The 11,155-nt window shown below is 44.8% G+C and overlaps 1 protein-coding gene across 3 annotated transcripts in view; it reads left to right on the top strand.

The window, feature by feature from the left end:
* PLPPR1 (phospholipid phosphatase related 1) overlaps positions 1 to 11,155 on the top strand; it is a 104,854-nt gene that overhangs the window by 63,773 nt on the left and 29,926 nt on the right. For 2 of the 3 annotated variants that reach the window (XM_037374200.1, XM_037374201.1), the window contains one exon: positions 6,358 to 6,546. In XM_037374200.1, the coding sequence (XP_037230097.1) occupies positions 6,358 to 6,546 (189 nt within the window). Of the gene's footprint in view, positions 1 to 5,556; positions 5,783 to 6,357; positions 6,547 to 11,155 lie in introns of those variants that run through there. The other variant, XM_037374202.1, reaches the window with a different exon arrangement.

Here is an 11,155-nt window from a genome sequence, read left to right as displayed (position 1 = left end):
CTCATCTAGCAGGGGGGGCGGCTCTCGGTAGCTTTCAGGGCGGCGCGGAGCACCCGTTGCGGCGGCACCCTCCGGAGATGGTGTCGGGTGTAACAGCTCTGTCTTTGCGATGCGATCCTTAGCGGCAGCAAGTCGGCCAAGGCCTTGGGGACTGCCTGCCGGGAGGTCATAAACCATTTACGATCCCTGGTTCCAGAGAAAAAAATGGCTATGGCTGCCTCAGACCTCCTCGGTCGGGAAACCCAGTCGCAGTCTACCCGATTATTTGGTCTAGGTGCTCCGTCTGCAAAAGGCATAATTGTGCCCATTAAAAAATCTGCGACAGAGCTGTTAAACCCGACACCACCTCCGAAGGGTGCCGCCACAACGGGTGCTTCGCGCCGCCCTGAAAGCTACCGAGAGCCGCGCCCCCCCCCCCACCCGTTAGAAGAGGACGAGGGTACTACGGCGGGTCCGTGTGCGCCTCTGAATGAGAATGCGGGGTCTGATAAAGAAAATTAACCCACCCCACCTGCACCTGCCCCGATCCCCCGTCCCCAAACCAAACCCTCCGACCGGACCCTAAGCCGCTTGCAGCAGCAATTGACTGAATGCCATCTGCCCACTGCCGGTCCTGATGTTCAGATCCTGACCCAGGAAGGTGTTATCCTCCAGCCTGCCGCTCCCGAAAGTCGTTGGTCTGGGGTTGTAAGAGACGCTATACTGGAGGAAGAGTGGGAAGCTGCTTCTGCTGTTGCTTGTCCGGTGTGGACTACTGCTTTACCTGCTGGTTCAGCAGCCGCTGTGTGGAAACCTTTTGATTGGAAATGTATGCAGCAGCTACGACAAGCCGTTACACGATATGGATTACAATCTGAACCAGTCAAACACTTGTTGACTTATTTGTTTGACTCTGAAATCATGACACCCAGTGACTGTACTTCGCTAGCTGGATTGCTTCTTACACCAGCACAGCTCCCCGCGCCCCGCCAGCGTGCCGTGCCGTGCCGTGCCCCGCGGCTCCCCCCGCTCGCCCGCCCACCCACCGCCACGGATCCCCCCAGCTGCTGGCGAAAAGGGGAGTCCAGAGTTCGGTGTGGAGCTGCACATCGCACCCCCGCCGGCGGTAAGACCGCGTAGAGTAAATAGCGGCAGGGCTCTGCACTAAATTCCTCTCTGTGAGAAGGTGGGGGGGAGGGGGGCGGGCACTACGGAAGGCCGCGTAGAATAAATCGCGGCAGGGCTCTGCGCTAAATTCCTATGGGGGGGGGGGCAGTACGGAAGGCCGCGACGAGTAAATCGCGGCAGGGCTTCCCCGCGCTGATACCCTTTCTGTGAAAGGTGAGAGCTCTGAGAAGACCGCGATGGAATTAGACGCGGCAGTTAAACTGTTAGCTGGCATCCTCCTTAAGAGAGAGGAGGGCGTTAAAGAGACAGAAATGGGAGACCTTAGTTCGCTGGGCACGAAAAAAGACTAAGATCCCCGAGCCCGCGTTATTGTTTAGTATTGCGGAATGGAGAGAAGTGGGAAATTGCCTCTGGGGTGGCGGTCGATAGCTAACACTCTGGAAATTATGAAAGCGGAAAAAAAAAAAGTAGCGGCGGCAGCCATAGAAGCGTTGGGGAGAGATGTGTAGAAAAGCCGCTGGAGCAGATGGGTGATTCACCTAAGCCTTCTCTCTTGGCTGCATTTTTCGGAGTTGGGCATACTCGTCCTGTGAAAGGTATGTCCGCCCCTGCGTGTTCAATAGTGCCGGAGCTTTTAGATAAGACAGCGGACAAACCGAAAGTTACTCCTCGAGAGCCTGCGGTAGCTGAGCCGAGCCCGGAAGAGGCCGCCGAGCCCCGCCCAGGAGGGCGGGGCAGCGAGTCCTGCTGCACCAATCACGTCAGGGCGGGCCGCGGCGCCGTGCGGTGACGTAACCCCTCGGCCTGGAACGTCATCGGACGGGTCTGAGGAGGAAGGCGGGGAGAAGCCTTGTGGTAACAATACAGAGAAATCCTTAGAGGCGGTAATAGATAAATTAAGAAACCTGGTAAAGCGAGTTAAAATGAACCTGCCTACTACTTCAATACCTGTAATCCCTCCAGTTAGCCCAACTACCCCACCGATGCTGAACTCGAGAAAAGATCCAATTCTACAGTGTTGGTCTGGTGTTATTCATGATGCTGTTTTGGAGGGAGGATGGCAGGTGACCAGCTCGTTAGCTTGTCCAGTACTGATTAATAATCTTGATGCACATAACTGGAACATGATTTATGGAAGATTAATGATCAGATTTTAGCGATGGGAGTGTTGCAACCTGCTCTTCCACCTTTTATGATGATCCCTCAGATGTGGCAAATTGTTGTGATAGACTTGAAAGACTGTTCTGTCTTTTTCACGACTCCCTTACACCCTAATGACACACAAAGAGACTCACTAACGATGATTTGCAACCGTTCCGATCCTGGTTGCATGGCACCAAAGCGAACAGTCCTCAAACTTGTTCACCAGAACAGCGGGCTGCCCTGAAAGTTGTGTCCCACAAGATTCAGACTGGCTGGTGTGGTCACCGAATGGCAAATCATCCGTTATCTTTTTTGGTTTGTAATATTGCCACTTCACCTTTTGTACTTATTTTGCAATGGCAAAAGAAAAAGGGGGAAAATACGGCGATCATTTTAGAGTGGGTTTTTTTGCCATTGCAACCCAGACATTGTATTTTAAGTCTCCCTGAAGCAGTAGCGGCCTTAGTGAGAAAAGGAAGAGACAGGACTGTAGAATTTGATGGGACTGAACCAGCAGATATCAGTATTCCAGTCTGTGGTGATGATTATGAATGGCTTCTGAGACATTCAACAGCCATACAGGAAGCCTTGATGGTTTATACAGGTGTTGTACACAACAACCGGCCAAAAGGACCTCTTTGGAAGATGTTAGAACATTATCAGTGGATTGCAAGACCGTTACACTCAAAAAGACCAGCTGAAGGGCCAACGGTGTTTACAGATGCAGGACGAAACATGAAGAAGGCTGCGTGTGCTTGGCAATCCGATAATCAGTGGCAGAAACAAGTGATCACCGGTGAACCACGGGACAACCTTCAAACCTTAGAACTGAAAGCAGTTGTTGAAAGGGCAAACCGTACCCTGAAGGATTATCTTCAGAGACAGAAAGTATCGCAGGACATAGACGTAACTGAACGGTTGACTAAGGTGTTGTTTACCTTAAACTATCTCTCCCTTACGGAGGGTAGAGAGGGACCACCTGTTGTTATACATCACCAAACAGCACAAGGGAACCAAACAACTACAGTTCCTGGTTTGAATGTTCGGTATGAAAATATGGCTTCAGGTGTATGGGAAGGACCTAATCCGGTGTTATTATTGGTAGAGGTTATTTTTGTATCTCCACAGATAAAGGACCTATATGGGTCCCTAGCATGTTTGTGCGACCTGTATGTCAAGATCAGAAGACAGAAGAGAAGACTCAGAGCGAGCAGACGGAATAAACTGTCTATGTTGTAAGGGATGTAACCTGTGGGTATTGTGCCGATGTATGCTATGTGGGGTAAAATGGTTCTGTAAGCCAAAGCTTAAATGTAAATGGTGTAAAGAGTGTATGTGTTTGATTAGTAACTGGGCATGAAGCAAGAGAAAGCATACAACTAGTGTAATACCATGCTGATTGGAGACAGTATACATCATCAGAATCTGTGAAAGCACAGATTTGTGGGGTGGAATGTGGGGGGGGAAAAAAAAGGTAGAAATTGTAGAACTAAACATGTTTAAGTGGTGGACTTGGTTTACGGTCTTGATGAATTTTTTACCCATTGGCCAAAGTATTTTTGACATCTTGCCTAGAACAAACATACGGGTGACATGGGCAAATATCACGGGTGTAACAGACTTTTGTTTAAGTTTGCAGCAAGCAGACAACTCCTTTAGAACTTGTTTAATTGGTATTCCCCTGCAAGAGAATGAAACAAATTTTGATGGTTTTTTGAAATGTTAAAACAGTGGATCTGACTTCCAATCAGAATGGTACATGTGTGAGTCCAAATGGGCAATTTGTTTGGCCTTCTATGCGTACTGCAGCGTGGCAGAAAACGCTTATTGAGAATTTGAATCGACCATATCATTTGCCATTGCAGGAGTTAGACCTATTAGGTAGCATTACGCCCGTTAAATACGTTAACGTGACTGCTACGGGAACGCCAGAATGCGAGGACACGGTAGCACCACTTCAACCTCTTAATGGTACTGGAGTAATTTGGTTTGGTGAACCGTGGTGATCGTGGCTAGCAGGACAAGGTGAATGGGAGTTTGATACAAGGTTTCAAAATTTAACCTGTTCACCTAATTGGGGTGAACTGAAAGCTGGAGGCTTACATGTAAATGTATCAGGGGGCTATCAGTTGCCACCAGGAGTCTTTTTGATATGTGGAGATAGAGCATGGCCAGGGATTCCTTTGAACCCTGTCGGTGGACCATGTTATTTAGGGCGTTTAACTTTGCTCCACGTATGAAAGACTTACTGAAAATGACTCCACAATTTCATAGATCACGGAGGGCACTGCGCACCTTTGATGAGACATGTAATGACCAAGTCGATCTACAGTCTGTAACAACAAATGTCTTAGCCTCCATATTTATGCCAGGAGCAATGACTGCATTAAACGCTAAGAATATACGAAGGTTAGCGTGTTGGGGAGAGAAGCAATTTAATCTTACATCACAGATTTTAAGTTCGTTATCGCTTGGTGTAGATAGTGTTAGGCATGCTACATTACAGAATAGAGCTGCAGTAGATTTTTTGTTATTAGCACATGGACACGGTTGTGAGGATTTTGAAGGGATGTGTTGTGTGAACCTTTCCTATCATTCCATATCTATCCACAAGAAGTTGTCACAACTGCAGGGAAACATGAAGCATATTCTTGTTGATGATAATCCCTTTGATGAATGGTTGAGAGGATTGGGCATAACAGGTTGATTAAAGATGTTATTGATGGAAGGAATACACTTTGTTATAATCATTATTGTAATGCTTTTAGTTTTTAGCTGTGTTTTTTCTTGTTTAAAGAGGGTAGTTTTTAACATAACCAGTCAGGCTTGGCTTGTGCAAAAGAAAAAGGGGGAATTGTAGAAGAATGGCTGCAGAAGCATGGCCTTAGAATCTCTGAAGATCTGCACAATCCAGGCCTGGTGTTAGAATAGGCCTGTAATCAGAATTGTGCTGAAGTTGCTGTGCTGAAGTTAACAAGAAGGGTAGCCTTGAGCTTGAACAAGAAAGGTAGTCTTGAATCCTGAGACCAAGTAATTATGTTGTGCCAACAGGCCGTGGCTGTAACAAGCTACAGCTGCTGGGAAAGCAGGTGCAGGGCCAAGAAAGGTAGGGAGCAGTATGCGAAAATAGGGAGTAACAAACTACAAGGCTGAAGCACAGCAACACAATTCGCTGCATGGATAGAATGCTCATTTTAGTCATGATAATTAGGGGTGTGAGAACCGCGCGTGTTTAGAGACTGCTAACCAATTATATTTCTGCTTTACGAATATGCATGTGTATCGGTTCTATATAAGTAGTGTTAGACACTAATAAAGTTGAGCAAGGTGCATAACTCGTATTGAGTGTCTTCTTGACTCCGGCGAACCCTTCTTCCAACAGATCCAGACTCAAACTGGTCTTTTTCAAAAGCGCTTGTGATGGAGTGGGGAAGCCAGGCAGTGCACAGTAGCCCAGACTGGTTGTTCAGGGAGTCAGGATTTCTAAGTAGACGTCTAAAGGTTTACTCATAAGCAGTGGCTCCGAGGAAAGGTGAGTGGCAGGAGGCAGATTTCCCTCCGGATGACTCTTCGTGTGGGACACAGAGGGCTTTTCTGGATTAGCACAGGGTGCACATTCCCCAGCGTGGATTTACAGCTGCAGGGCCGGGGCGTGGGGGGGGGGGGGAAAGCATTTTGGCTTTAGCTTCCTTTATCCTTTGTAATAATCCTTTCCAGCTCCCTGCCACTGTGCACAGGTTTTAGCTTGTTACTGCTGTTGGCTCCTGCAGTGCTGCCCCTTGTACCTGCTAGCTTTCATTGATCCTTGTTGCCATTGACACTCACGTGCCCTTTGATAAAGTAGTTGTCAAAGCTGCCATCCCTCGACAAGCAGCATTTCAGACCCACTCCTATTTGAGACGTTCATTAGTGTCGTTTGCCAAAAAGTTTATATAACAGATGTTGCAAAGCAGAGGCACAGAAACACGCACATTCACACACCATTATTGCAGGGCTGACAGGGTGATGATAAAGGGAGGATGGTCTGCAGGACTAGAGTAGCTGGAAGGCATAGCTGCATCTGTTAAAAAAGCAACTAATGTCTGTGTGACCATGTTATATTTTCAGCTTGTCATCATGGCTGGGACTGTTCTGCTCGCCTACTACTTTGAGTGCACCGATACTTTTCAGGTGCATATCCAAGGCTTCTTCTGTCAGGATGGCAATTTGATGAAACCGTACCCTGGAACAGAGGATGAGAGCTTCATTTCACCTCTTGTGCTCTACTGTGTGCTGGCTTCAACTCCCACAGCTATTGTAAGTATAAGAAATTATTTGGATGCTCAATGCAAAGAAAAATATGAATGCTATGTCCTTTTTATTTATATTCTCTTTATTTTTGGCAGTAACATCCACTTTTTTTACCTGGTTTTCTTTAGTATCCAATCAGTAAGCTGTTCCGAGCATATGAAAATATTCAATTAACTGAGTACCTACAATTCCAAACAGATAATTGCAGTCACTGATTAGCAAAACTTTGGCCCTTTTCCTTTTTCTGTGCAGAAAGTTGCAAATTTCACAAATAGCCAGCTTTGCTGCATTTGGAATTACATTGGTAAATTCTTATTGGACTGTGTCTTTATGTACTCTGTTTTGTTTTATTTCTTTCTCTTTATTGCATTATCTTTAGTATTTCTTTCCTATGTGAACTTTGATTTGCATCCATTTCAAAAGCTGATTAAAGCTGTATATGCTGCATTTACTTGTGAAAGGTGAATGCTGCACAATAGTCTGTTTTAAGTTTGGGTCTGCAGTAATTTTAATGCATGAAACAGTGTAATACAGAATGTAGTAAGGAATGTGAAAGGGATCTGTGGAAGAGGCAATACTTTTTGGTACAGGACACTTAATGAAAACATGTAAGGGTGTTGACTTGGATTGTACCAGGAGTTTATGAAAATCCTGTGCAGTAACTGTTATTTTCTGTATTGAAACCCCAGTGAATGTTAGGACTTTCAGTTTACTTTGTGCTGCAGTGGTAGATGATTTGCAAATGAAAAATGAAATACTACATTTCTCCAGCTTCCCCCCTATAAACATGTTGCCGTTGTTTAGGGAAGTAACTTTCACAAGCGGTGCTTGGAAAGGGAGATTGAGTGTCACTACCATGCCTTGATGATATAACAATTAAATTAATCAGAGGTTTGTCCCTTGACTCAGCAATATGGTATTGGGTGAGGAAGTGGTAATAAGAATGTTGCTCTTTATTTGGATCTTCTGTTCAAATCCTTGCTCTGGCAAACTTTGCTGTCAGCCTTTCAGATTTTGCTCCATATGACCAGCATTTTCCTTCTTTTCACAGACCCAGTCAGTTTTTCCTAGTTACTTTCACTTATAAAAAGTTAAATTGGAATCTTCTTCAGGAGTTGAACAATGCTGGTTTTGTAGTTTCTGTAGGCTGTGTTAAACACAAGAAATGAAAGACGGTAGTGAATATCAAAGTTTTTGGGTGCTAAAGAGACCTTCAGCTTAGTGCTGTGTGGAGCTGCTCTGACTATCTCATACATTGCAAGCTGTGCAGAAATGCTGGCCAGGTCCAGAAGTAATCAGCCTAGATGACTGGCTCCAGTGCTGGGTGTAAGCTGGCAAGCTCTGCTTCTTGGGTTATGCTTTGCTAGCTATACCCCGTCAGCTAGAAAAGATATGGTCAGGGGCAGCACAGGGCTGTTTGCACCATGCTTCATTGTGATCTCTACATACATCCTCAAGGCAACAACAGACTGAACTTTCCTGGGAAAACATTTTGCTTTCCACTTTTAATGTAGTATGTATTAATACGTTATTTAATTATTTAATGTTTTCTTTCTTAGTATTGGGCTAATCTTCAAGTAGAGCATACGTCCAAAGGATCTTTTTCTGTCCTCCTGACTGGTGCTCAGCACAATGTTTTAATACAAGTAATTTCACTTTATTTCTCATTCTGATCTTTTCCTGAGAAACATAATTTGAGACTTCAGCTAGTAGCTGACTCTGCAGACTGAGTTTTGTCAATGATTATTAATAGAAAACTAATAAATGAGACAGAAGGTGAGCTGAGTCTCCCTAAACTCTGTCCTTGCATTGCACTGCTGGTCAGACCACTCACAGTGTGAGCATCCTCAGCTGTCATGCAGTACCCAGGTGGGTGCTGCCTGTCATTCAGACTGTCACAGATGTTTGATCCAGTTGAATTCCCAGGGATTTCAGTGAAGGAAGCAAGTGCAGCGTTTCTACTTACACCGTGATGATTGTACTCTCAAAAAAAAATAATCCCAACCAAAACCAATCAAAAAACACCAACAAAAAACCCACACACAAACAAAAGAACCCGCACAGCTGTGCTTTGTGGGAGGCAGCTTTGCGTGCGTTCACAGTGGCTTAAGTTGTAGCTTCACTCTCTACACTTCGCTTTCAAGAATAATCACTGACATCCTGCAGCTCCACTGTGAAGAAATTACTTAAGTCAAAGGTAATGCCGGTCTCTCCTTACAATTACTTGCTTCTCCTCTGCAAGACACTTGTTACTTCACCTTCTGACAGCAAATTGTTTGGCTTGGCTAAGAGGATTTACAGTAGCAAATCTGATCTCTGCGTTGCCTGCATATTGCCACTGTCCTGACACCTATGGCATGAGAGGAGTGATTATTGTTAGAAGGGGTGGAACCCAGCAGCCGTGGGGAGCAGGCACAGTACTAGTTAACAGTGTTTCTGGAGCTATGAAAAATACAGTAGGACTCAGTACAAGCTCCCTCATCTGAGACACAAGCAGTTAAGCGCAGTCCTGTGTGCACAGGGCTGGAGGGGACTCAAAGCCCTAATTTCAGCGTAACTGTGAGGTGTTGCAGTGCTTGCAGGCCAAAGGGGAGCATCTTTGTGAATTTAATGGAATATTTTTGTGTCTCAGCCATTTGCTATGGCAGTGGCCGTGGGGAAAAATGAATGCGTGTACTTTATTTCTTCCCTGACCATACTGCTCAGAAGTGCTGTTGTGGGTTGGTACCCTGTATATGCGTTTCCCTGCACTTTTAGTGGCAAAATGAATGCGACTGGCCTGATTTTATGCAGTTTTATTTGTTGTTCTTGAAACATGGTGCTGCTGACACTGTTTAATAATTTTTTTTATGCCACATTGGGTATTTAATTATCATACATCAGAATTACAAAAATAGTTTAATGCTCCTACTGATAACCCTTTAATCTGATAATGAGAGTTTCTTGCAAAGGGATATGTCTGAATCTCATGATGACACTGTTAAATAAATGAAAATCATGTATGTCTGAGTCTGTTCTGTGAAATGCATTTTTCTCCCAAATGTTCCACTGAGGATAGGTCAAAGACTTCATCTGCTTTATTCATTTTTAATTTCCTGAGTGTGGTGGTATTAGCCTCTTTGCAGCAAAGTAGTAGGATATGGTGAGTTTAGCAATAAATTGCACCTACATAAGGAAAATACTGGTTTTCTTCATAAAGAAACAGCTGGCCATTTTTTTTTTTCAGATTTAGTGATTTATCCCCTGAAATGTGCATCCTCAGACTACAGTAGTAAATTTTTGCTATCAGCAAAAATGGTAGATTCCTGGAGGGATTCCAGGGAGATTCCCGGAGTCCGGTTTGTTGTGGACTGAACTTGTAGTTACCTGTAGGTTCTGGTGCCACAGAGAGCTTCATAAGATACGTATGATTTCATCTTCATCTCATGCCAGTTGTTTCTAAGGACTTTTATTTTTTTCTCCAGCGACTTTCCCCTTCTTGCAGGCTGATTTCAGTTGTACTGATGTTGTTGGCCGTTGTTTATTGAACAGTTGCGGAATTTCCAGTGTTCCTGTTGTCATGCTGAAATGGGTATAGGAATGCTTTCAGCCTGTCTCATGGTAAAGTAGAAGCTGTGGCTAAATCATTTTAATGTTTGCAGACAGGAATGTACCATCCTTGACAGTCATGGCAAGCACTTAGGTACTGTAGCTATTAGCCAGCCTCTGGGTGCCAGGCAAAGGGAGTGAGAAGGAGGTTATTCATCTCTGTGGCCTTGTGAGAATAGCACAGATCATCAGTCTTTGCCTCTGCTGCATTTCAAAGGGTCAAAACTTTCCAAAACCTGATTTTGCCTTGGTCTTCACACGGCCTGTAGCAACATGCCTGCACATTTGGATAGCTGACCTCTGCATTACAGAGGTTTTCACAGACCGCCCTTCATTTTGGTTATTATGGGTACTTCAGGAAGGGTGAAATGAGCCAGAGAATAATTGCTTTTTTTTTTCCAGAGTTGGAGGTGTTAGAATGCAAACCTTTCTCTGATTTTCTGGTGACAGGGAATGTAAAAATTAAGAGAAGCTTTTAAGTTTAAGCACCAGATCTTGAGTTCCATGGTTGCACATCTGGTGAATTTAAAAGTGACTTGTCCCACAGCAGCACGTTATACGGAGCCTGGAAGAAAGTATTATATTTCAGTGCCCTGTCAATTCCAAAATATTGGGGCAGGGAGAGGTAAAAAATAATTATTCTTCTAATTTTTGCCAGTGTGAGAACTTTATGAAAACTGTTTTAATTGGAACAAGTTGCTTTACACAAACATAACCTTTTCAAGCCATTTCCTTTAAAAATGTTCCAGGATGACTCCACCACATTCATTAACGTCCCTCAAGATGAGTGTTCCCCATTACGAAGTTACTGCAAATCATCCAGTTCCCCAGCTGGTACTGGACAATCCTTCTGGGGTTCAGAGCTGCTGCCTGTGCTGCTCCATCCATTGTGATTTGTCTGTCTGCCCAAGAGAAGCAGTGAGGCTTAGGAGCAGAGCCAGCTCACTGAAATGGATACTGAACAGCAGCAGAAAGCTTAAGGGCACCGTTCTTTGTTTCCTGAAAGTAGAATAGAAAGTGCCACTAC

Source organism: Falco rusticolus, chromosome Z, assembly GCF_015220075.1.
Source record: "Falco rusticolus isolate bFalRus1 chromosome Z, bFalRus1.pri, whole genome shotgun sequence".
Classification (NCBI taxonomy): Eukaryota; Metazoa; Chordata; class Aves; order Falconiformes; family Falconidae; genus Falco; species Falco rusticolus.
The sequence above is the reverse complement of the archived record's forward strand: the minus strand, read 5'-3'. Positions and strand labels throughout refer to the sequence as shown.